This window comes from Centruroides vittatus, unplaced genomic scaffold (genome assembly GCF_030686945.1).
Source record: "Centruroides vittatus isolate TY-2023 unplaced genomic scaffold, ASM3068694v2 contig_2696, whole genome shotgun sequence".
Taxonomy (NCBI): Eukaryota; Metazoa; Arthropoda; class Arachnida; order Scorpiones; family Buthidae; genus Centruroides; species Centruroides vittatus.
The window spans coordinates 468,186-491,998 of record NW_027121716.1 but is presented as its reverse complement, the minus strand read 5'-3'; the positions used below and the strand labels follow the sequence as shown (position 1 = coordinate 491,998).

Here is a 23,813-nt window from a genome sequence, read left to right as displayed (position 1 = left end):
ACAGTAAAACATTTACTGTTTAAAATCTGAGGATGTCAAAAATCACTTGGATCAGTTTTTTGTAAGCAAAGATCAAAACTTTTATGAATGTGGAATCATGCTACTAACAGAAAGATGGCAACAGGTATTTGACCAAAATGGTCAATATATAATTCAATAAAATATTTATATATTCTAAGAAAATTGTTTTTTTTTCCAAGAAAAAAAAAATTACTTTTCAAACAACCCAATAAATCACCACATTTTTTGACATTAATTAATTAAAAATTAATTGTAATATAACCCAAAATAATCTAATGATTTAGATTTTGATATATAAAACATAAGTTGTTCTTTGATATCTATGTTTTCCTCGTTTTAAAATAATTTTTTTTCCTGTAAAACAATAATTAATGATTGAATGGGTAATGTAAAAATATCAAAATTTTATAAATTAAACAAAATAATTTAAAAACTCCAATAAATGTTATTACTAAATATAGAATTTAAACTTCAATTAATTTCAAACTTTTACCCTGAAAGACATTTCTAAGTTTTCACCACCCCAAATATCCATTCCAGAATCATAACTACCAATTTCCCAAAAATACCTTCTATCAATTGCAAATAGTCCCCCTGCCATTGTGGGTGTCCTAAAATAAATAATAACAAACAATTCACTTTATTATTTATATATAGTCATAAAGCAAAATATGAGATATTGAAAATATGGAATATATTTTGAGATATTGTACTTATATGATAAATTTTTATTTTATTAAATGTATAACTTTGTATATTTAAATAAGTAATCATTAAATTATTAAGATGTCTTTCTTAGCATTAAGTTAATACTAATTTAATAAAATCATGTTAACAAAAATAATAATAATTATTGTAATTATTACATCTTTAAAATAACCTTTTATTTTATTGTTATTTGTCACATATAACCACTGTAAGTTGTATTTGCATAAAGTAAATATTATATTTTATAACATTACCTTATTACAGACAGAAATTATTTATTTTACATGTGTATTTATTTATTTGTTAAATATAATGCTATATACACCTATGACTATAAGTGTTTCTGTTTAATAACAATCTCTATTAAAAACTGATGGGCACAATCATCTCTTCTTGAAACAGGATAACCTCTCAGAATAATGTTTTGAAATGCATAAAACAATATACTTAGGATTATAAAAGAAACAATTATCTTGAAACACATGTGACGATCGGGATATTGTGAACTTTATCATTTATATGTACCTTTATAATCTTTTAACTATATTTTATGCAAACTCTACTTTTTATACAAAACGGAACGAAGTAGACCAAAAAGGGTTAGTTAAACGGGAAATCAACTGATAAAACTTTCTGATAAGAGCAGTCTAAACTTGATTCCCACGAGCTGAGTTCCTTGTTAAGATGAGTCAAATTTTGGTGACACGACTACGTCACCAATAATTTTATTGGTCCAAGAAGATCATCTCTTCTGACGAAATCAAAGAAGGGCCTGCAAACTCCCTCCCCATATAAAAAGAGAGTACGATGAGTAAGACAGAGAAGTTGTTACTGACCGTGTGTTTGTGTGCTCAAAAAGATAGTTACCTGTCGCCGCCAATCCTCCCTCATCATCTATATTCAAGCCGAACTGTCGTCGTTACACTTCTTATCTGAACAACTATTACCTGTTAGTGGACAGAGTCATTACCGACGATCTACTACAAGATCATCTATTCTTAGCCCGAACGCCTACAATGGTCTATAAGGATATCATCGATTATTACATCGACATCCGACTACATATCTTAAGGTATTTATCCTACACGCGAATATTTGTCAGCTCTCTCTCTCTCTCTCTCTCTCTCTCTAATCCACGTAGAATTTATGTTCGCGGATCGTGAGCCATGTACCTTATCACGTGTCTCTCTGTAAAGTAATCGTTTGTATCTAATTAGACATATGAGAAAATAAATGGGTATATTTTTATATATAAATCTCTGGGTGCGTTCTTTCCGTCCTCCTCTCCACTCGCTTCATTCCGGGTCTAACCCATACGTAACCGCTCGCGCAATTGATTTTCTGTATCAATCTAAAGATACAGTGGTGTCATCCTGACGTGGTATCAAAGAGATACCGGCCCTATGGTCACACACAGTTATTAAAATATTAAACTAATAAATTTTTATATTATTATTATTATTATGTGCACTTCTTTATAAATACATTAAATACTGCCTGAGTGTTGGCCAACTAAATTGCACAAGCATCTGCAGACAAAAAAACTTCTTACATGCAATCTAACACTAGGTCTAATAAATACCATTTCAGAGTATTGATAAGTATAAACAATATTTCAGGATATCTATAACTATAGTAATGCAATATGAAAATATCTATGATTTCTATTGGTGGCAGAGTTATAACTGCTACCAATGCTAGGTTACAGTTAAATGAAATTCTATTATTTTATTTCTATTCTACTTAAGTTTTCAAATATGCTATTGTGATTAGATACAAGTTAGTACATTACAAAAAAATTTATAAGACAACAATTATAGAAAACATAGAAATAATACATGTTAATTATAATAATTTTAAATACCGTGTTGGAGCAATAGCACTTCCTTTTCTATCTTCTTCCCATTCTGGTATTTCAATCCATGTAAAATGACCATTCCAATTAAAACCACCAATTTGGAAGTAATCTCCATTGCTGCTATAATATTCTAATGTTTTATCATCAATAACATCAATGATAGGACAAAGCACAGCTTTTCTGTCTTCTTTAATTCTCTGAAGAAGTGGTTCTAGCCTATGTATTTGTAAATTATCAAATAATTATTAATGATTAAATAATAATCAAATCAGTTGAATTTGTTAAATTGTTTTTTTAAAGTTACCATTTCTCATTTGCTTCACAATGGGAATCAAGAAAAACGAGTACATCACCAGTAGCTAAGTGTGCTCCTGCTAATCTTGCCCTAATTAATCCTTGTCTGTCGGGCATTCGAATCAATTTTACCTTTTCTTTTGGAAAATGTTTTTCTATATATAGCTGCAATTTTTCTTTTAATTCCTCTGCAAATATGAAAATAATACATTAAAATTTCAGCATTATATAGTACCAAATTTATTTATCATCATAATTATATTAATGCTAATAATTAAGCAGAAAACATAATTTTGTACATAATAAATAAGCAGAAAACTTTTCAAGTGTTTTAACTTACAAATAGATTCTACTTCACAAATTTAAAACTAATAATTAATTTTCCATTTTTTTATTCTAAAACAAAAATTTAAACTATATAATTTTTAAAATTCAAAAGAAAATTTACATATATAGATTATCAAAAATAATTTAAAAAGATATACTCTAAATATTTCTAGTTCATACATACATAACAAAACATCACAATTAAAAATACAGTAGAGCATCGTTTATCCGAAAGCCGATCAACTGAAACGTCGGTTAACCAAAAGCTTTCCAGTCAGACTGTGTCGTGCCAAATCAAACGTTTTTGATACTAGATTAACTTCTAAAGTATAATTCTTTTTGTTTTTATATTTTTCAATATATTTATTTTGCTTGTACAAAATAAAAAAATAATTTTTAATGATACAATAGCCACGATTATTATTATAAAAATTTTCGTTAGGCTTAAAATTGACGAAAATTCAATGCAAAGCAACACGCAACAGAGAAAACTTTCAACATGGGATAGATTAATATATTTTTTTGTACATAATCGGTTATCCAAAAAATAAGTTATCCGAACAACCCCAGTCCCCAATTGATTCGGATAAATGACACTCTACTGTAGTAATTCTACTAAACATAATTTTAACAAAAATCTTGTAAGCAGAAATAATTTGTATATTGAATTAATTTTGGCTATTATGAAAATAAAATATCCTTGTAAATATAATTTTCTAAAATGTACCTATAATAGATTATTTTTATTCCTTTTATTACATTAAAATTAACTTAAAATTACAATTTCATAACAATCTGAAAAGAATAAAAATAGGATATAACACATCATTTCCCACAATTTAAAGATAAAAAAACATTTTAATATCTAAATATTTCTCTATGTATTTCTATTCTGGATGATGACCATTCGTAGATACGAGTGACATTTTAGATGTTATAATTGATTTCATATTGAACCACAAATAAAATATTATAAAAAATAATATGAACTTTCTCAAAATTTCAAAGTCCACAATTTTGAAAAATATCAATTGTTTGAAGTAGCTAACATATATGGAGATCAAGGAAGTGGGCCATCTTATCACTTTGTTGGTCTAACTTTAACTTAAGCCCAAACGGAAACATGGTTGTATAGCCACAAAGGTATAGCTAACATATTTGTTGAATTTTTATTTTGTTTTATTTACACATTAGAAAGTTTAATATTAGCATTATAATACTGCTAAGTGATTAAATACACTGAATGATAAATTTTTGAAACACCATTATACTGGCAGTTTCATTACAGCATATGATATAAATCTTTATAAATTTGTATAGATAGATTTATTTATATGAAAAATTTTCTTATGATATAATTATATAAATAATCAGCTGATAGTTAAAATAAACATCAACGGTTTTAAAAAATAGTTCATATTTCTTACTTATATATTCCTACTTATATTTTCATTCTGAAAACTCAAACTTGAATTAATAAAGTTCAATATTAAGTCAAATGCATTATAAAAAACATTTATATACACTGTGTAGTTAAGAAATTTGTTTGTTTTACAAAATTCTTGAAATTAAATTAACTCCAGAATTAAATTATATTAATAAGTTCTCATTAATCCAAATGGATATTATGTTCATCTATAAATTTATCAAATACAGTACTATATTTAATATGGATAACCTACAAGTTATTCATAAAAAATAAACTTAAAACTGGTCATGTAATAGAATGGCTTGTCTGCTAATTTTTTAACTTACAATTCATTATCAAATATTTTAAAAAATTTCAATAAATTATAAAAACAAGTTCATAATGATGAAATAATTCCTTAATTCAATTGGCAATGTAACATTTCACAACAGACCTTTTCTTGTAGGCTACTGCTAGAGTAAAAATTTTTATTCTCTGTATAATCAACTGCTTTCAACTACAGGGAGAACAAAATATTTAAATAACTTTTTCTTTCTCTAAAGACATCAAGAACATTTTTAGAAACTAAAAAATCCTTTGCATGCCAAAACATTTTAGCTTATTTGTAATGCATTTCTTTTGAATAAGATAGAAATATTTGTTTAAAAATGTCTTGAATCTTCTATGAATTTCTTAACTATTTCTTTCCAGTTAATTTTTATAGCATTTCCAGCATAAATTTTTGTATCTACTAGTACCACTAGTAGATACTACTTATATCTGCTAGTATCCACTAGTAATATCGTGCTTTTGAATTAACAATAGGTATCAAAATATATTTTTGTCATTATGCAGTTTACAAGATTCTATCAAATATTCTATTATTTCTATTTAACTTATAATCATATCTAAATAACTCTCAATATAAATAAACAACAACTAACCCGTTATATATAAAGACCAACAACTGCCGAATTATCGGGCTAGCAAATGGCTATAGTAATATTAATAAATTAAGTTAATTTGGTACTAGAGTTAGGCGTTAGGCGCCATCTCTTGCTAAATTTAATAATTAAAATTTTAATTAAATAATTTTAAATAAATTTAGGCCTAACTGGAAGAAAAGAATCGGCCCGAAGCGGGACTCAAACCCGCAACTTCTGCTATCTGTGCAGACACGTTACCAGTTACGCTACCCGGACCTTCGGTCCGATCTCCCCTTCCAGTTGATATAAGATTACTGTACGACCATCGACGATCATTACAATGCCGGCTGGGGACACATTAATTGCCCACGTCCTCCCGAAGGCACTCAACCGGCCATCGCAAACCCCGGCAAGGCGTATATATATAAATAAACAACAACTAACCCGTTATATATAAAGACCAACAACTGCCGAATTATTGGGCTAGCAATGTGTCCCCAGCCGGCATTGTAATGATCGTCGATGGTCGTACAGTAATCTTATATCAACTGGAAGGGGAGATCGGACCGAAGGTCCGGGTAGCGTAACTGGTAACGTGTCTGCACGGATAGCAGAAGTTGCGGGTTCGAGTCCCGCTTCGGGCCGATTCTTTTCTTCCAGTTAGGCCTAAATTTATTTAAAATTATTTAATTAAAATTCTAATTATTAAATTTAGCAAGAGATGGCACCTAACGCCTAACTCTAGTACCAAATTAACTTAAATTATTAATATTACTATAGCCATTTGCTAGCCCGATAATTCGGCAGTTGTTGGTCTTTATAACTCTCAATGAAACTGAAACAAATAATTAAAAAATGTTTGAAATAGTATATTGTAAACTTCATACTAGTAAGTGCCATGTTTCAATGCCACTTCAGAGGTGTGAGATATACACTGGTGTAGTTATTTGAAGGCTTTTATTTCAGTTCTAACAATTTTTTAAACTTGCATTTTAAACTTATCTACATATAAATCAGTATTTTCAATGAAGATTTTTGTGTGTTTCTTAATAAAGTGATTTAACTATTTATTTTACTAGTATATTTAATATTGTCAATAAACACTGACGAAATAATTAAAAATAAATTTTCACTGAAAAGACTTTAAAATTAACATAATTAAATTTTGTACAACTCAAACTACTGTTTCTGGAACAAAAATTTCTAAAAACACTAGAAACCATTTTTGAAAATTTTTATTCCAGAAAAAGCAAGTTTGGATTTTCAAGTTTAGTTTGGATTTTCAAACAAAATTTTAAGAAAGTTTAAAAATGTTCTAGTTAATTTACTTATAAAATAAATAAATAAATCAAATTTCCCTATTTTCCTAATTCAAAATTTTCAATAATTTCCTTATGTCTTAATTAAATCATAAGAAATCTCGGAGAAATATCATTTGTATAAATTGCAACATAAATTAAAATCATTTTTCTAAAAAAATACAATGCATTTTTAACATTATTTACAAAATAAGATAATCACAGTTTTTTAAATTTTATCTAGAAATATCAGATTAAAATCAAACCTCTATCACTGGCATCATCAACTAAAATAATTTCTTTTAAAAGGTGATGAGGTGTTCGATTCAACACGCTATAAATCGTCCTTAAAAGTGCAGACCATATTTCATTTGTAAATATAATTACTACAGATGTTGAAGGTAAATCCTTATCATACTTAGTACTTTTACACCTGTAAGATATATTTACAAAATTTTGTTATCATATATTTTTAAATATAGAAATTATAAATAATTAACTAATTCTTAATTGTAGATGAATGTATTAGTATAGTGTTTATTTAAATTTTTTTCTAAATTATATTTTATTTTTCTAAAGTACAATTTTTAAATGTTCATCATTTAATATTTAATTTTAAAATAGTTTTACAGTTAAAATTTTTATTTATGAAAAAATAGTGGAATGATGGATTTTAATGTATGATATATTTCTAAAATATACCGTACTTACGTAAGGCTAAAGATTATTGAACGAGTCAAACCTGTTTTTAAAGTTGAAATATTTTAAACTCTTTTATCCAGTTTCGGTATTCTAAAAATCTGTATTACAAATTAGATTTTTAGAAAATATTGGAAATGCTGAAGCCAGAAAACAAATGTCAAAAATATTTTAATCATTTCTAAAACATAAAATTTTAAAAATCAAAACTGTTGTAAATAATGTCAATTGTAATGAAAACTATTGTTTTAGTTTTACTCTAATTCAAATTATAAAATCGAAAATTAGAAATCAAAAATATATGAGTATATTAAAACAGTTTTTCAGTCTTTGATGATAGTGAATCTAAAACAATCTTAAAATTAATATTCCACAAAAATATAATAGAAGACTTATTTATATCAAACAAGACTTATTGTAATAATTGTTACATGAATTATGTATTTTCTAAATATTATATTTAATGCATAAATCAATTTATAATATAACAAAAATAAATGATTTAATAATTAAATTAATTAATTAAATAATTCAGAAGGATTTAATAAATTTCTGTAATAACTCTAAATGCACTAATGAAAAATATATATTCTATGAACTATATAACTCAGCACTTACATGTTAATGTTTTTTTTTATAATTTGCATTTGATAAATCCAGTATGATAATTATTTTATCTCAACTGCATACATTTTTTACTCATTCTATTCAATAACACCTTATCTGTTATATGTAAATTACATTGTTATGGGTTACAGAATTATTAACTATTTAAAAATAAAACCAAGTCAAATTAATTTAAGTACTTTAATAAATGATGATGTAATATACTATATATTATTGCAAAAGTTTGTTACAACTATAAACAGTCATAATCAATTGTTGTATAGATAAATTTAGAATTATGAATTTTGCTAAAATTTTTTTAAAAGCCTAGAAATCTAAATATAAAAAAGATATTTTCCAAAAACGTGGTAAGGAACATTATATATTTTCAATGTTGCCATCACATGCATATAAATACGAAATTTATCAGCAGCCATTAGATTGAGTTAACTCATTGATTGAACTAGTTTCCCAAGTATTCATAGTTCAAGTTCATCACTTTTTAAATTTAAATGTTTTGGTTATATTTGTTCAATTGCTATATTTAAAAACATGAAAAACAATGTACTATCTCTTATATTGCATAATTTATGTTTACTTTTTTAATTGAGGAGCCATAGGAATATTATGCAACATTTCAAGAATAAAAATATTACATATTACTAAAATTGCATTTTAAAATAGATTTAATTTACTACAACATTGGTTAATGTAGCTACGAATATTTGTTCATATGTTAAACTGTTAATAAATCCAAGAAAATTTATTACAAAAAAATATTTTCTATTTGTTTTAGGCCATCTTTGGCTTATGTAGAATTCTTGAAAAGATACATAGTTTTCAAACTTTATACAACCAAACAACAGTTTTGAATAATATTTATATTTTAAATTTAATTTAAAGTATTATAAAATAATCTTTAGATTGAATAATAGCTTACAAATATATCAGATTGTCAGATTAGTGGATTTTGTATGCATGTATCTACTGTACAGTAAAAATACACACTTGGATCACAGATTAGTTAATTATATTAATCATGATTGTGACTGTTTTGCAGGCTGCACACACAATAAACAACTAGTATACATGTACAGTACAGTATGTACATGTCACATACATCAAGTGATAATATTAAAACTTCATGTGAGTGCTGAATTACTAGATGTGTTGGACTAGTGAGACTCTACTGTACAGTACATATATTGTAAAAAAATAACAAAATAATTGTATAGCATTAATTTAAAATAGTTATTGGGTTGCAATATGAAAAAAATTGTAGACCTATAAATTTCCACTGTTATCCGTCCATCTGTCTTTCCTTATTCTTGAGAACGGAGTTAGAGAGATGAAATCTGAGACCAGATACAGAAGTCATAGGGGCTGGAGGCCCAATTAACTACATACAAATCTCTGGTGAAAACTGGAAGTCATGTTATTTCAATTCAAAACTTTCCCCTGAAAGTAGTTAATAGATGACTAGCACAACTCTATTGTTAAAGGAAAAGTATGATGTACAGGGGAAGACTACTAATAATTTGAGGTGTACAGCATATATTTTAAATGAAATAAATTAAAAATACGATTAAAAATTGCAGCCCAGCATTGTGACAATGTCACAATAAATAATTGCTCATTGATTTTTTGTTTTAGATTACTTTTGCACAGTTATTTTATTATGTTCTATATTCACTCAATTTAAAATAATATTTATATGTTAAATTTAATTTAAGCTGTTGTTCATTTCTATAATGTTCAAAATTTATTCTATTTTCAAAAATTCTATGTAAACTGAAGCTGACCTAAAGCAATTAATAATGTTTCTCTCATGTAATAAAGAAAAGCTATTGGCTACTGAAAAAGCAGTTTTAATTTCTCATATTTACAATATGACACCAAGCTTTACAGAATTTAAAAATTGATATACAGATTTGAAGAGAAACCGAATTATAATAGAGGTAATATTAATTTGATAAGAATTAGTTAACATGAGAAATTAATATACTTTATTTTAATATAAATTTGATGAATGGATGATAAATATCCATTAATCAAATACAGTGTGTAACAGAATTATCAGGACAACAATTAAGTTTTAATTTCTTAACTTCAATTTGTAATATTCTTTTGCAATTTTATGTACAGTGACTCAAAAAAGTCTGCATACAGCAGTTAGAAATGTTTTTAAAGATCCCAGAAGACCTTGTTATTATATGTTACTTCTATTTTTTTGTGTTTAATAAATTGTTTGATATATTATTTATGAATATATAAACTTTTTTAAACAATAAGCATTGTATACAAACACGATAAAATGTAAAACAAATCTGTTTACCAAAAAGTCTGCATACAAGTATATTCTTTTTCAAATTCATACTATATTGGAAAAATATTGAAGCAAAACAATTATAAAAATCTCTAAAAGTTCAAATTTATCCATTACTAGCCATTATGCATAATAATTATTAGCCCTGTTTTCTGAACTTTTTTTGTTCTTGCTAAATTTACAATATCACATAAAGAAAATATTGATACTCTGAAATCTGGATGTGAATTGTTACTAAATATGCATCAATTAATAATTAAACTTCATAATAAAGGAAAAACAGTTCATGAGATAGAAAAAATTATTGGAAAAATGAATTTCCAGCAATCAAAGGGTAATTGATAACTTTAAAGCAATAGGCAATGTATTCTCAAAGTCTAGATCAGGACCAAGAAAATATCAACACCTTGAGAAGAAAGAAACATTGTAAAGGAAGTGAAAATAAACTCAAAAATAAGTAGCAGCAGAAACAGCTACATCTGAAAACAAACCAGCAATAAGTGGCTTAACTTTTATGGCAACATTTGGTGGCACCATCTGTTATCATATTTTATTAAAAACCTTTTTATATTTTTAACTATTACAAAATAGCAAAAAGTTTAATTTTGAGGGTAAGGATGGGTTTTATAAAAAATGCTAATAACAAGTAAAATTGTCATTAAGTCTGAACCTACTGGAGATAATGACCGCCACTCCCTCCACCTTTAATCACCAAAATTTAATAGTATCAATCCCTTAGTAAAGAAATTTCCCAGCAAAATTTTAGAAATTTTTGACAAAAAGCACAAGAGTTATTAAGTTTCAAACAGGGTAAACAAAATCATTCTGCACACACATGCCCACACACTAACATCCATACGTACAGAAAAAAGGGCTAAATTTTTTTTACATTTCTCAAAATTTCAAGGTGCCCCGAGTCAAAAAATGTAAAAATCTTGGGGTGGGTCATTTTTTGACTGATCACCATACTTTCCCTCTGTTATATATAACAGCTGGTAAAGTAATAAAAAGGTTAGTACAAAAAAATACTCAATGTTTTAAGAAGGGCTAATTATCATGAATGCACTGACAGATTGAAACCATTGATTTCTAAAATCAATAGAAAGACGCATCAGAATTTGTGTAAATATGTAGGGAAATTGGAAGACTTTTGGAAGTGTGTGTTATTTAGTGATGAGGCCCACCAGTGGCCAAGCGGTCTTCGTTTCCTGAACACTGGGAGTTCGGTCGTGGGTTCACCCCTTGTTCGGACAGGCTGGCCACGTGGAGTTTTCTGGGTTTTCTCCACGTATGTAACGCCTAAATAGGAGCCAGTTTCCCTTAAAAATATCTCCTGAAAGGCACCCCCTAGGCAGATTGCCCAAGTGTTGCATTGCCATAACTAAACAAACAAACATATTTAGTGATGAAAGTAAATTTAATGTATTTGGCTCTGATGGAAGAGAATATGTGTGGCAAAAGCCCAACACAGAATTTCAAGCAAAGACTACAAGTGCCATTGTTAAATGTGGGGGTGGAAATGTAATGTTGTAGAGGTATATGATAACTGGTGTAGTTGGAACATTAAAATTCATCAATAGCACAATGAACAGATATGATTATTTAAATATTTTAATGGAAAATTCAAAAGTAGTGAGCAGAAATTGGGATTAGAGAATAACTTCATATTCAAATAGGACAATAATCACAAGCATTCTTCACATATTGTATAATGTTCAAAGACAATTGCATATACCTCCATAATCACCTCATAAATCATTTATAGGATTTATCAGAATGACTAATATGCAACCATAATATTACTTCTAAAAATACACTAAAGGCTACCTTGCAAAAAGAATGGTATAAAATAGGAGAAGACACTTCAAAACTAGTTTTATCAGAAAAAAAAACATTTAGAAGTTATTAGACAAAAAGTATTTGCTACAGAATACTAGCATGAATTTGGTTAAGTTTATTCTAAACAGTCTGTATTTGTATGCAAGCTTTTTTAAATTTCTGCATCTTGTTACTATTTATACTTATTATCTTATATACATATAGTGTTGGTTACTTTTTAATTTCTTATTATATATGTGATGTATATATAGACAGTTACAATAAATATATATAGTGTTCTGAAATATGCTGTTTTTGCATATTACAGGACATTTGATAATTTTAATAACTGCTGTATGCAGACTTTTTTGAGTCACTGTACAAAATAATAATTAATTTTAATATTATTTCGTGTTTATCATTAATATTTGATAATAATTAAGATACTTATATACAATTTTTGAAATTAACTATTTTTTTAAATGTAACAATCATAAGGCCACCACATTTTTGGTGAAATTCATATAATTTATATTTAGTTGGACCTCCTTTCATTTGAATAACATCAAACACTATTAGTCATAGTTTGAACCAATTTTTATAATTGTTTTGCTTCAATATTTTTCCAAGCATCCATAATTGCTAACGTTAACTGCTTTACGTGACAATAGTACTTATTTTGACCATAAACTATTTTTGTCATTATATTCCATAAATTTTCTATTGGACTTCTAAAAGGCCATCTAATACTTTTATGTTTTCATTAATAAACCAGGTCTTAGTTGATTTTGATGCATGGACTGCAGCATTGTCTTGTTGAAATATCGAATTATTTCCACCAGTTAAAAAATAATTTAATTGCATTTGGACCTTTAACATATCCTTATATTTTGAAGACTCCATTTTTCATCAACAGTGACAATGTCAGTTTTCCCATTAAACCCAAAAACATCTCAAACTATTACACTGACAACTTGTTCTAACTTTGGGCTTCCCTTATCATGCCAATAAAATCCATAACTGTCTGGTCCACCTAAATTCCACCTTTTCATCAAAAACACAACTTTTTCCTGCTCTTTTGTCCCGCACATGACAGATTTAGTTCATCAAAGTATTTGTTGCTTGTGAACATGTGTCAAATTTGGTTCACTTTCATTTTTGCAGTATTTTATATTACTATCACAAACACATCACAGCCATCTGTCTAGTAACAGCTGCTTGTTGCTTAGTAAGGAAAAACGTTTTGTTTATCTTTCAGTTAATTTTTTCTTACTTCCACTTCTTTTCAATTTTCCATAATTTTCTGTTTTCTCTATGGCCATAGCAGCTTTAGAATAATTAATTAGACTGGCTATTTATCTGAAAGTCTTTCCAGCACCTTGCAATTCATATATATTTTTTTAAATTTTAGTCTCTAAAAGTTCATTATTTCTTGGCATTTTGTCATTACTGTTTAAAACTCTTAAACTATTAGGAATTCAAAAATTTTAAATGATTGGTTGTTATAATATGATATAAAAAACAAATGAATGGATGGTTGAACAATTGAAAAATATATGAATTACAAGGTGTTTATAAAAATGTATTTACATTTATGGAGTATTATTATTCTAAACAATTAAAAACTAACTGTCTTTATAATTTTGTTATATTTAAAAATACAGTCACTTTCAAAAAAAAAAAATCATGCATAAATATCTTAATCACCATCAAATATTAATGAAAATTCATTTTTAACATTGTTTTGTATTATTATGTATATAAAATTGCAATAGAACATTACTAATTGAAGAGAAATTAAAACTTAACAGTTGTTCTTATAATTCTGTTACACATTGTAATCATGAGATACAATCATTGGTTTAATGTTACCTATGGTTCCAAGATGGTGGGTCATCTCTGATTCCAGCAAATAGAAGAAGGGAAACAGTGGGGATGCACATTCTAACCTAACCTAACCTATTCTAATAAATTACTATAATTATTTCCAACAAAATTAATAGAATAGGATAGGTTAGGTTAGAACATGCATCACCACTGTTTCCTTCTGGAATCAGACAAGCTGTCATCTTGGAACCATAGGTAACATTAACCCAATCGTTAAATTCATCTGATTCCACAAATTACATATTTTTGAATCATCATTTTTTGTTTTTAGTAATTCAATAGAAGAAAATAAGAATTTGATACATTTATAGATTCAGTCTTATTCATAAAATAAAAATAATTTACTTGAAGTTATTTAAAGATCTCTACCTACGTGATGTATAATTACAATTCAAAAAAAAACCAGTCTTAACATTTTTGTATAGTATTTTGATATTTACTATTGTAGTAACAATTTATTGTCTACATTAAAATATAGAGAATAAATTAATATTATTTCTATTGAAAGAATGATCTCTTTTTTGAAAATATATATTTGTATTTTTACTTTTATTAATTTTTAGTTTTTACTCTTCATACATTAAATTTAAGCAAGCCAGAAGAATTTTTAAAATTTATCTTTATGTTGCATGAAGAGTATTTAATTATTTGTCACAAATGAGAAAACAAGTGGGATTTAAATTTTACGGAAAGATGAGAGCATGTTTGTTTATTCTTTTCTGGAAAAAATAAAAAATTAAATAAGTAAATTATAAAATCTTTCTCTGATTTATTTCAATTAAATGAAGAATAAAATTTTTTATAGAGTAATCGAATATAAATTTAACAAAATAAAGAATTTTTAAAGATGTAATTAATTCAACGAGACCACTTCCTATAAAAGTGTTTTTCATATATATCTTGAATGTATTAATAAAGAATGTTAAAAACAAAACAAAATGTTGATATTGTTTTTCAGTTTAAAAACAATAATATATTTATCTTGTAGATGTAATATTTTATTGTTACTTTAATTTTTTTCAACACTGTTTTTTTTCTGATAATTTTAAATAATTTTATTGAGAATACTGACTAATAAATAAAATTAAAACAAAAATACAAGATTTAAATGAGTTAAACAAATACATCTAATTTGTTAATGGAATTACAGCAATGCTTTTTTTTTTTTAAATTAATCACTACAATATATATTTTGAAGTATATTAACAAATTTCCCATATTCAAACAATATTCATTGTTTTGTTTTGTTTTATTTTAAGTAAAACAAAATAATATCATTATTTTGTCTTACTTAAAATAAAACAAAATAATCTCATTAAAGTAATAAAAACTAGAGCAAATCAGGTGGTATGTGAAGCATGAAAAACATTAACAATTGACATTAATGACATACTAGACATGAATAGGACATTTTTCCACTTGGCAGAATATTATCAATACCAGCAATCTTTATACATCATCTTGTAATCATATATATATATATTAAATATGGAAATTACCAATATATATATGGAATTTTCATTTAAGAATATATTTATCTGTTATTTTATATAATATTGCTTTCAAATGATTATAAATTTCATGTAAATACAAATGTGTAATAAACTATATCATTGTAGAAAAATAATTTTATAACTAGCAAAAAAGATTCATAACAACCTAACATATTAAATTATTAACTATATCCATTTCCAATTGAAAATCCACATGTTAACTACTCCTTACAAAACTTAATAATCCAATGTAATCCAGCAATTTGATTGTTTGGCTTCAAGTTAATTGGGATTATGATTGTTTTTATATATTTTCATAACAATCCAAATATTTATCATTCAAAACATTTGAAGTAATAAAACTGCTATCGTAAACTAAATTATGTTCTCTCTTCATTCTTAGAAATATTTTTGGAATGAGTGCATTCTATTATCAAATCAAATAGCATATTTAAGTATCAATTTTAATTTATTGCAAAAGTAAAAGTAATTTGATTCAAAAACAAAATTTTGTAGACATTAATTGTATAGTAATTCCTAACTTACTTCTAAGTTTGCAAATCATCATCTAAAATTAGAGAGAAAAGAACCTACTATTCCCGACTCCTTTCAGTAAGTAAATTTGATAATTTTGCCAAGTTTAATAAGATTAAGAAATCAAAAATATGAGATGTTTACCTTCAAACTAAGTAAGCATATAATCTACTACAAATTTGATTGTATACAAATGGAAAAAAAATAACACTTAAAAATCTTCAGGAGTGCAAACTTTGTTGGGATTAAACATTTGTTAAGACTTTAATGTCTTATCTTTAGATCCAAATACAAAATAAAATAAAATTCATCATTCAAATGAAGAGCAGATTCAAAAATAAAAAAGTTTGACAAAACAATACCATAAATATAATTATAGTAAATAATTTGTGTATGTTACCAAAAATGTTTTGTATAAAGCTTTTATATATTTTAAATTTCTTCTTTATCCAAATGACATATTTGGTATGTCTGAACCTGAAGTTGAGACATTGAAGTCTCAAAAAATATTTAATCTTAACAAAGTTTGGACTCCTGAAAAATATGAATTATTATTTTTCTTTTTGTGTCTAGTTTTAATATGAATGAAATTGAATAAATCTCAACAGTTCTGTCTGAAATTATATATTTCAGAATAAATCCATTTAATAATTATAACCACATACATAAATATTTGAAAATTATCCAAATAAATTGTATTAAGTCTCTTTGAGTCTTGGTCAACAGTCTATTCGTCTAATCTTGGTCTTTGTTTTTCTTCTACACTCTGACTTTGTCAGCACTTTCTTTAACTATGCTATTTTCATCCATGCACATGTGCAACCCAATTTGGTCTATTTAGTTTGATGAATTTAATAACATCTGGTTCTTTATATTCTTGATTATCCTGTTTCCTGGATACTTATAAAGACTTTTCTATCAAAGCATTCCAGTATTTCATTTTTTAGAAAGTCAGTCTCAGAGTTGTGTTTTATATAATATCACATTTGTTTTTCTGAAATATATTGATTTCAGTAGGGCAGTTTTTGAAATCAAAAAAGTTTTTATTGGCTGCAAGAACTTATCTCCAAATTTCTGGTTGCATCTTGTTCTTGCAGTTATGTCTGAATCCCAGATATTTCACGTGAAGATGTGAAAAATTTAAAAACTTATGAGCCAAGTTCAATATAGGAGGGAATGTTGCTGCACTCATTTTTTGTAATGGACATGCATTTTGTTTATTTGTTGACTTTGAAATACACTTTGTTAGCAGACCCCTCAAAGGCAAGGAAAGCTTTTTCCACTTATTTGGATACTGCACTTGTATTAAATAACCATACCAAAATAAAAACCTTAAAATTCAGTGGTATATTAGAAAGCTTTTTCTAATAATGTAGTTGTTCTTGCTACAATACAATGTTACTAGCATAAGCAAATATGTAGAGTGTCATAGAAAATATGGTCTATTGTGGTAATTTTAGAATCTTGTACCAACTTTTTCCAAGGCAATGTATCACTCTATAATACTATGCCTAGGTTGCCTGACATGCTTCTTTGCACTTGAACTTTGCAACATGTATTGTCATAATAACTTTGAGAAATCTAATAAGCATTATGAAGTGTGATAAGTTTATTCATTGCTTCAAAGAGTCTATTTCTGTCAATATTGTCATACACTGTCCTGAAATCAATAAAGAGATGGTATACAGTGGAACCTTGCTTAACAAGCATAATTCATTCCAGAATCTTATTCGTAATGCGAAACACTCGTTAAGTGAAACATTTTTCCCCCATAGAAATTAATGCAAAATATGATATGATATTCACTACCAAAAAAATACTCAAATATTTCATGTATAACATTTATTCAAAAAAAATTATGCAATATACATTGTTAAGGAGCATGAATCATCATCATCTTTTCTTCTAGCATGGAATGAACCAACCTGGAATGCAAATTCAATTTGCAGAAAACAAAAAAAAAAAAAAAAAAAAAAAAAATCACAGATAATAGAGAGGTTGTATCATCCAAAGTGTTCATCTATAAAATGTGAATGTCAAACGTTGAGTGCTGCCATCTTGTAAGCTAGAAGTTTGACAATGGAGTTTGGAACATCATTGGAATCATGCTCAACGTTCCAAACACCACTGTCAAACTTTTAGGCTTATAAGATGGTGGCGCTCAATGTTTGACATTCACGTTTTAGATATGAAAACTTCGGCCACAACTTCTCTATTACATCTGATAAACACACCAAATGATATGCCAAATTCTTGAGCTATGTAAAAGTTACAATTAAATATTAGAAATTAGCAGTTATGCTTTTATCTTGCATTAAATTTAATAATTATAAATAATTAATTTTTAATATATACATTTCTAAAATTTAATTTGGAATTAGTCATTAAATTTAATACGAGATGGCAGCATAACTGCCTACCTCTAGTCAAATTAATTAATTTTTAATATTTAATTATATCCTTAACATAGCCCAAGAATTTGGCATATCATTTGGTGTGTTTATTATATAACAGACTATAGTTGTTGATGTTTATATGTAATATGTCTGAACACAAGTTTGGAAAAATATGTGATCACAAGTGACTAAGATGATGTTGGCTGGATAGCCGGGTGGCCAAGGTTGGCAGCCTGCTGCCCTGGGAGATCAGGGATTAAATCCAGACGGGTCGAAAAATCCCTAGGAATTTTTCAGGGGTGGTCCGTGTCAGATATGTCGGGCCCTGTCCCTCACCCCTGGCCACTCCATTGTGGACCTGGCTGAACCCATAATGGACTTGCTGTAGGAGGCCCTCTTAGTGCCCACAGGGCAGAAAGAGTTTAAATAAAAAAAAAAAAGATGAAGCAGAACAAGTGATAAACACTGACTGATGGAGCATGTGTGCAATCCGGGACTTCCCCTCTCATTGTCACTCATTATGCGAAACATCACTCATTAAGCAAGTCAAATTTTTGCAATTTGTTTTGCTTGTTATGCGAAGTGCTCATTAAGTCGTGCAACATTCAAATTTGAAAAAGCCAGTTAGAGACATGTGCTGATCTGTTCAGATTATAGCAATGTTATGTAGTACAATGCTTTCCATGTTTTAGACAGTTGCATCTCATCTTTAGAGTTTATGCAATTGGAGCCAAGGCTGGCTTTAAATATTTCAATGGACTATAAAAGCCTGATGTGGTTCCAATTTGTAGAGGATCGGATGAGCTGAGCCTATATCCTCTGTTCCAATAATCTTTTAGTGACACTGACATAGACCAGATTCCTCCTGAACCTCTTAGTGAAACCTTATACACTCCTGGGAATTTCTGGCAGTTTGGGGGTTCCCCCTTTTCTTAGTATCGAGATATTGTCGGGTTCTTCCTGTATATAATTCTCAACCCACTGTGTTTTGCTATTCTGGTATATATCGAGTGCAGGTTATGGTTGAAGCTGACCACTGCTTGTTCTATGATATTAGTAATGTTGTCAGCTATGGAGGTATGAATGTTTGTTGATAAAAAATATTTGTTGGAGATATGGTGAATTAGGTTTTTATTGTATCCTAATGAATGCAATATTCCCTTGATACATAACAATTCTGCTTTCATTTCAAGCAGGTTAGAACAATGCATGTATGCCCTCTTTGTTAGGGTCCTGAAAGCAGCAGTTTTATAATAATAGGGGTCATTTGATCCTATAGGGATGAATAAGGGAGTATAGCCAGGTTTATAATATTATAAACCTGCTGTTATATACTACTGTTTCAATGTAGGAATTTGCATATCTGATGATAAGATCCAAATAATGTACTTCAACCTCACTTTTTTGCTCAACCTGCAGTGACTGTATGGGTTATCTAAATGACTATTCTGTTTGATGTATTCCAATTAGAAATGAACTATTTCAACCTGAAGCTAGAATCAGGTGGATTCTGAAAACGTTTGTGATTAGTTTCATCTTTCACATTTTACTGGATTCTGAAGAGGTTCTGTGATTAGACGTTAATATGTTTCCAGTAATAGAGAAGTACATTTTTGTTTTTGTTAAATATTTTATCTGTTCTTTCATGAAATAATAAAAGAATTATTATGTAAATTATATATTAAAATATGGAGTTAATGTAAAAAGCTAATATGTAAATGTCGAAAATATATAAAAAAAAAGGAATTTTAGCATAGAAGTGTTGATTCCAAGTATTGTAATTGTGCATTTGTTAAAATATAAAAACTGTTGTAAAAATAGTTAACTTAATAATTAAAATTTATAGAATATTGTAAAAATTAAAATTAATGTGATCTTAAAACAGGGAAGAATTACATCAAGATATGTTGTAAGTTTTAAGAGCACTTTAATAATATTGTAGTATTTACAACTGTATATTTTTCAGCCAACAGATGAAGGGTTTACACATGAAACATGTCTTGGCAATAAATATAAAATGTAATATTTAATAAAGTAGATGTATCAATAGTTTATTGCCTTATGATACCACTTCATTGTGTGTAAGAGAAAGTATTTGATCTGTTGTCCATGTGCTAATGTCCCTCTCTCTCTTACAACAACTCTCCTTTTATCATGTGGATGGAAATCACCTATCCTAGGTAATTCTTCTATTTGAACTGTTTGTTTTAACAGCTGCATTCAAACTGTGAAGGTCTTTTAGCTTGATAATGACCATTCAACATAGGTGAAAATGTTTGCATTTAAATAGTTTTTTGAAGTTTCTTGGACTATTGTTTTATGTATAGTGCTTACAATGCTCATATTACACTCAGTTGGCATCCATTCAGAGTCTCAAATATTAGAGATAATCTCATCAGTAGCACTAATCAGTTCTAGTTCAGCATTTTTGAATAGTTCTGCTTGAACCCAAGACTCTATTGTCTTTGTCAGGCCCTGTGTTTATAAGGTCAGGATCTGAGGCTTTATTGCATTTTAGTTTCTGTATAGTTATATTTCAACTTCTAGTAGAGTGGATATTGGCTTTACTGGCCCTTCAAGGTCTAAAGAGAGAATGTATGGCTAGGTGTCTGATATGTGTCTCTTTTAGCAGGCCATTAAAATATTTTATCCATCTGTCGAGAATGGCCTATTTGTCATTCAAGATAATCTCTGTTGGATAAGAACAGTGTTAAGTCTGGTTTTAAAGTCTTTTCAACATACTTTTTACTTCAATAAAATGCTTTGTATTCATTACCTACCTTAAAATTTGCAAAACTTATTCTCTTCAAATATCCTTTTGTTTTATTAATAAAAGTTTCTTTTTTTCTTTTCTGGCAGTATGATTTTCCTCATTAGCATTAGTATATAAGAATTAATCTCTTTTGTCACCTTGTCACACCAATCTTTGTGCCTTAGCCTTTTTGTCTTGCCTAAAAAAGTGTTTGCAATATCACTTATAATATCTTTCAATCTGATCAATTTATCATCTAAGAAGTTATCATTTCTTTTCATAGCTACCAAGTGATCATCATTAAACAGATTAGCATATGCATTTTTTATCTTGAAATCTTTTAGGTTCTCACAATTAAATTCCTCAGTTCATTCTCCATATTTCTTTTCTTTGCATTTAAGTTTCCCCTAATTCTGGCCATCATTAAGTAATGATCAGAATCAATGTTTGCCTACATATTCTGGCATCTATCAAACTGAAGTAAAGTCTGACATCTATTGAAACATGGTCAATTTACTTATACATCTTGCTATCTGGTGATCTTCACTTAATCTTATATTGGAAGCACATGCTACCAATAGCTATATTACTGTATGTTCTGTATCAAAGTTTATTTACCTGATTCAGTTATTGTCAGAGAGTATGATTTTCAATTATTGGCCTGAATTTATCCTGCCTTTCCACTTTTACATTCAAGTTGCCAATCACAATTTTAACATCATTAAGCAGGTATCATCATAGAATTTTGTCGTGTTTCCATAAAAAAAGTCTTTTTTTATCTTCTAATTTATTTCCAGTAGACATATGTGTATAGATGATACTATAGTTTAAAAACATAACTTTTGCAAATTTACTAGAATTCTGTACATTCAATATATTTTATTAGCATGACAGTTACAATATAGTCTGTCTTTTCAATCATATTCTGTCCAATCCATCTTGTTTCTCAGACTGCTGTCAAATCAAATTTATAATCCTTGCAGCAGCATATGCAATATTCTGTTCAATAAAGCAAGTGTATGTTTCAGCTTCTGATTCTCAAGTTCTTGATTCATTTTCCAGTTTGTGTACATCTACAAGATAGGTAGTCCAGAATTTATTCCTTCAATTTCAAAATAACAGTTTATATACCATAAATCTCGGCAGATAAGACAACCTTCAGATAAGACGAGGTATAAATTTTTGTTGAAGATTTATAGTTTTAGCATATATCTGTCCTATAAGACGACCCCCAAACTATCAATGGCCTATGAATTTAGTTTAGATCAGCGATCATCATCTGAATAATATCAATAATACTGTATAGTGTATACGAAATTATGTCCTATTTGTAATTTTTCGAATAAACAAATTTTATTTTCTTGCATTCCCTTGCGATTGTTGCAAACAGTCGCACTGATTCGGCATTTGGGTAATGACCTTGACTATTCACAAAAACGTCATATGAGCTATTTTATTTTGTGCACATACCTTACTCTCTACTAGTAAATAATTACAGTTTGTCCTTTTTTTATAATGGTTTTAATTTATGTAAATTTCAATCTAATTTTTTTTGTATCTGTCCTGTAAGAAGACCCCAGATTTTGGGGGCCTTTTTTTATGATTCAACTATTGTCTTATCTGCCAAGATATACGGTATTTATTCTGCATTTCAAAATGCATTTTTTTGTCATTTTATATAAATGCACAGAAGAAATGAACATTTAAACCATCCTTAATCATTCTAAAAATATGCAGATATCTAGCACAACTTGTATGCTAAGGTAAGAATGTAGCAGGTTAAAAATATATCTTTTAATAGATATTAATTGAATTTATATCAATTTAAAGTTTTAATGCTAAAGTCTCTGGAAAAATGTTTTGATATTGGCAAAGTGACAATCTTACATGAACACATTACACAAATAGCTACTTTTAATTGAATAAAGTATCATGTTTCACGTCAGTTACACCTTGAATAAAGTTATATAGTTTTATGTGGGATAGAAGGTATAAGAAAAAGAGACAAGGTATCATTCTTTTTTCTAAATAAAGTAAAATGATTATTTTTTGAACAATTTTACCTATTAAATTTTTTTACATTGCAATCATTTCTTAAAAAATTGCAATGTAAAAAAACTGAATAAATGCTAAGTAGAATTTACAAGTATATTACAATAAAAAATCTAAATTCCAATATATTGGTATTTGATAAATGAATAACATCTTTTCTTGTAATGTACAAAACCTTTTCCAATAACACAACAGTAGTCCTTATTTAATTCTGATTTTTAAATATTAAATAAAACAAAATTAAATACTTTTAGGATTGTTAGTTTAGTTTCAGAACAAAATAAAGATTTTTCATATATTTATCTCATTTATTAAACTTTTAAATTAACTATAAATCAATTTTACGATTAAGCATTCTTGAATTAACTGCATTTTCAGTCAAATTACCATAACTACCTGTATTTTTTTAT

At 27.6% G+C, this 23,813-nt stretch overlaps 1 protein-coding gene across 1 annotated transcript in view; it reads right to left on the bottom strand.

Moving 5' to 3' along the window:
• Positions 1–23,813, bottom strand: part of Pgant1 (Polypeptide N-Acetylgalactosaminyltransferase 1) — a 39,604-nt gene that overhangs the window by 10,854 nt on the left and 4,937 nt on the right. The window contains exons 2-5 of the mRNA XM_067266205.1: positions 7,107–7,273; positions 2,892–3,069; positions 2,594–2,803; positions 515–632 (exon numbers count right to left, since the gene is read on the bottom strand). Of these exons, the coding sequence (XP_067122306.1) occupies positions 515–632; positions 2,594–2,803; positions 2,892–3,069; positions 7,107–7,273 (673 nt within the window). The remainder of the gene's footprint in view (positions 1–514; positions 633–2,593; positions 2,804–2,891; positions 3,070–7,106; positions 7,274–23,813) is intronic.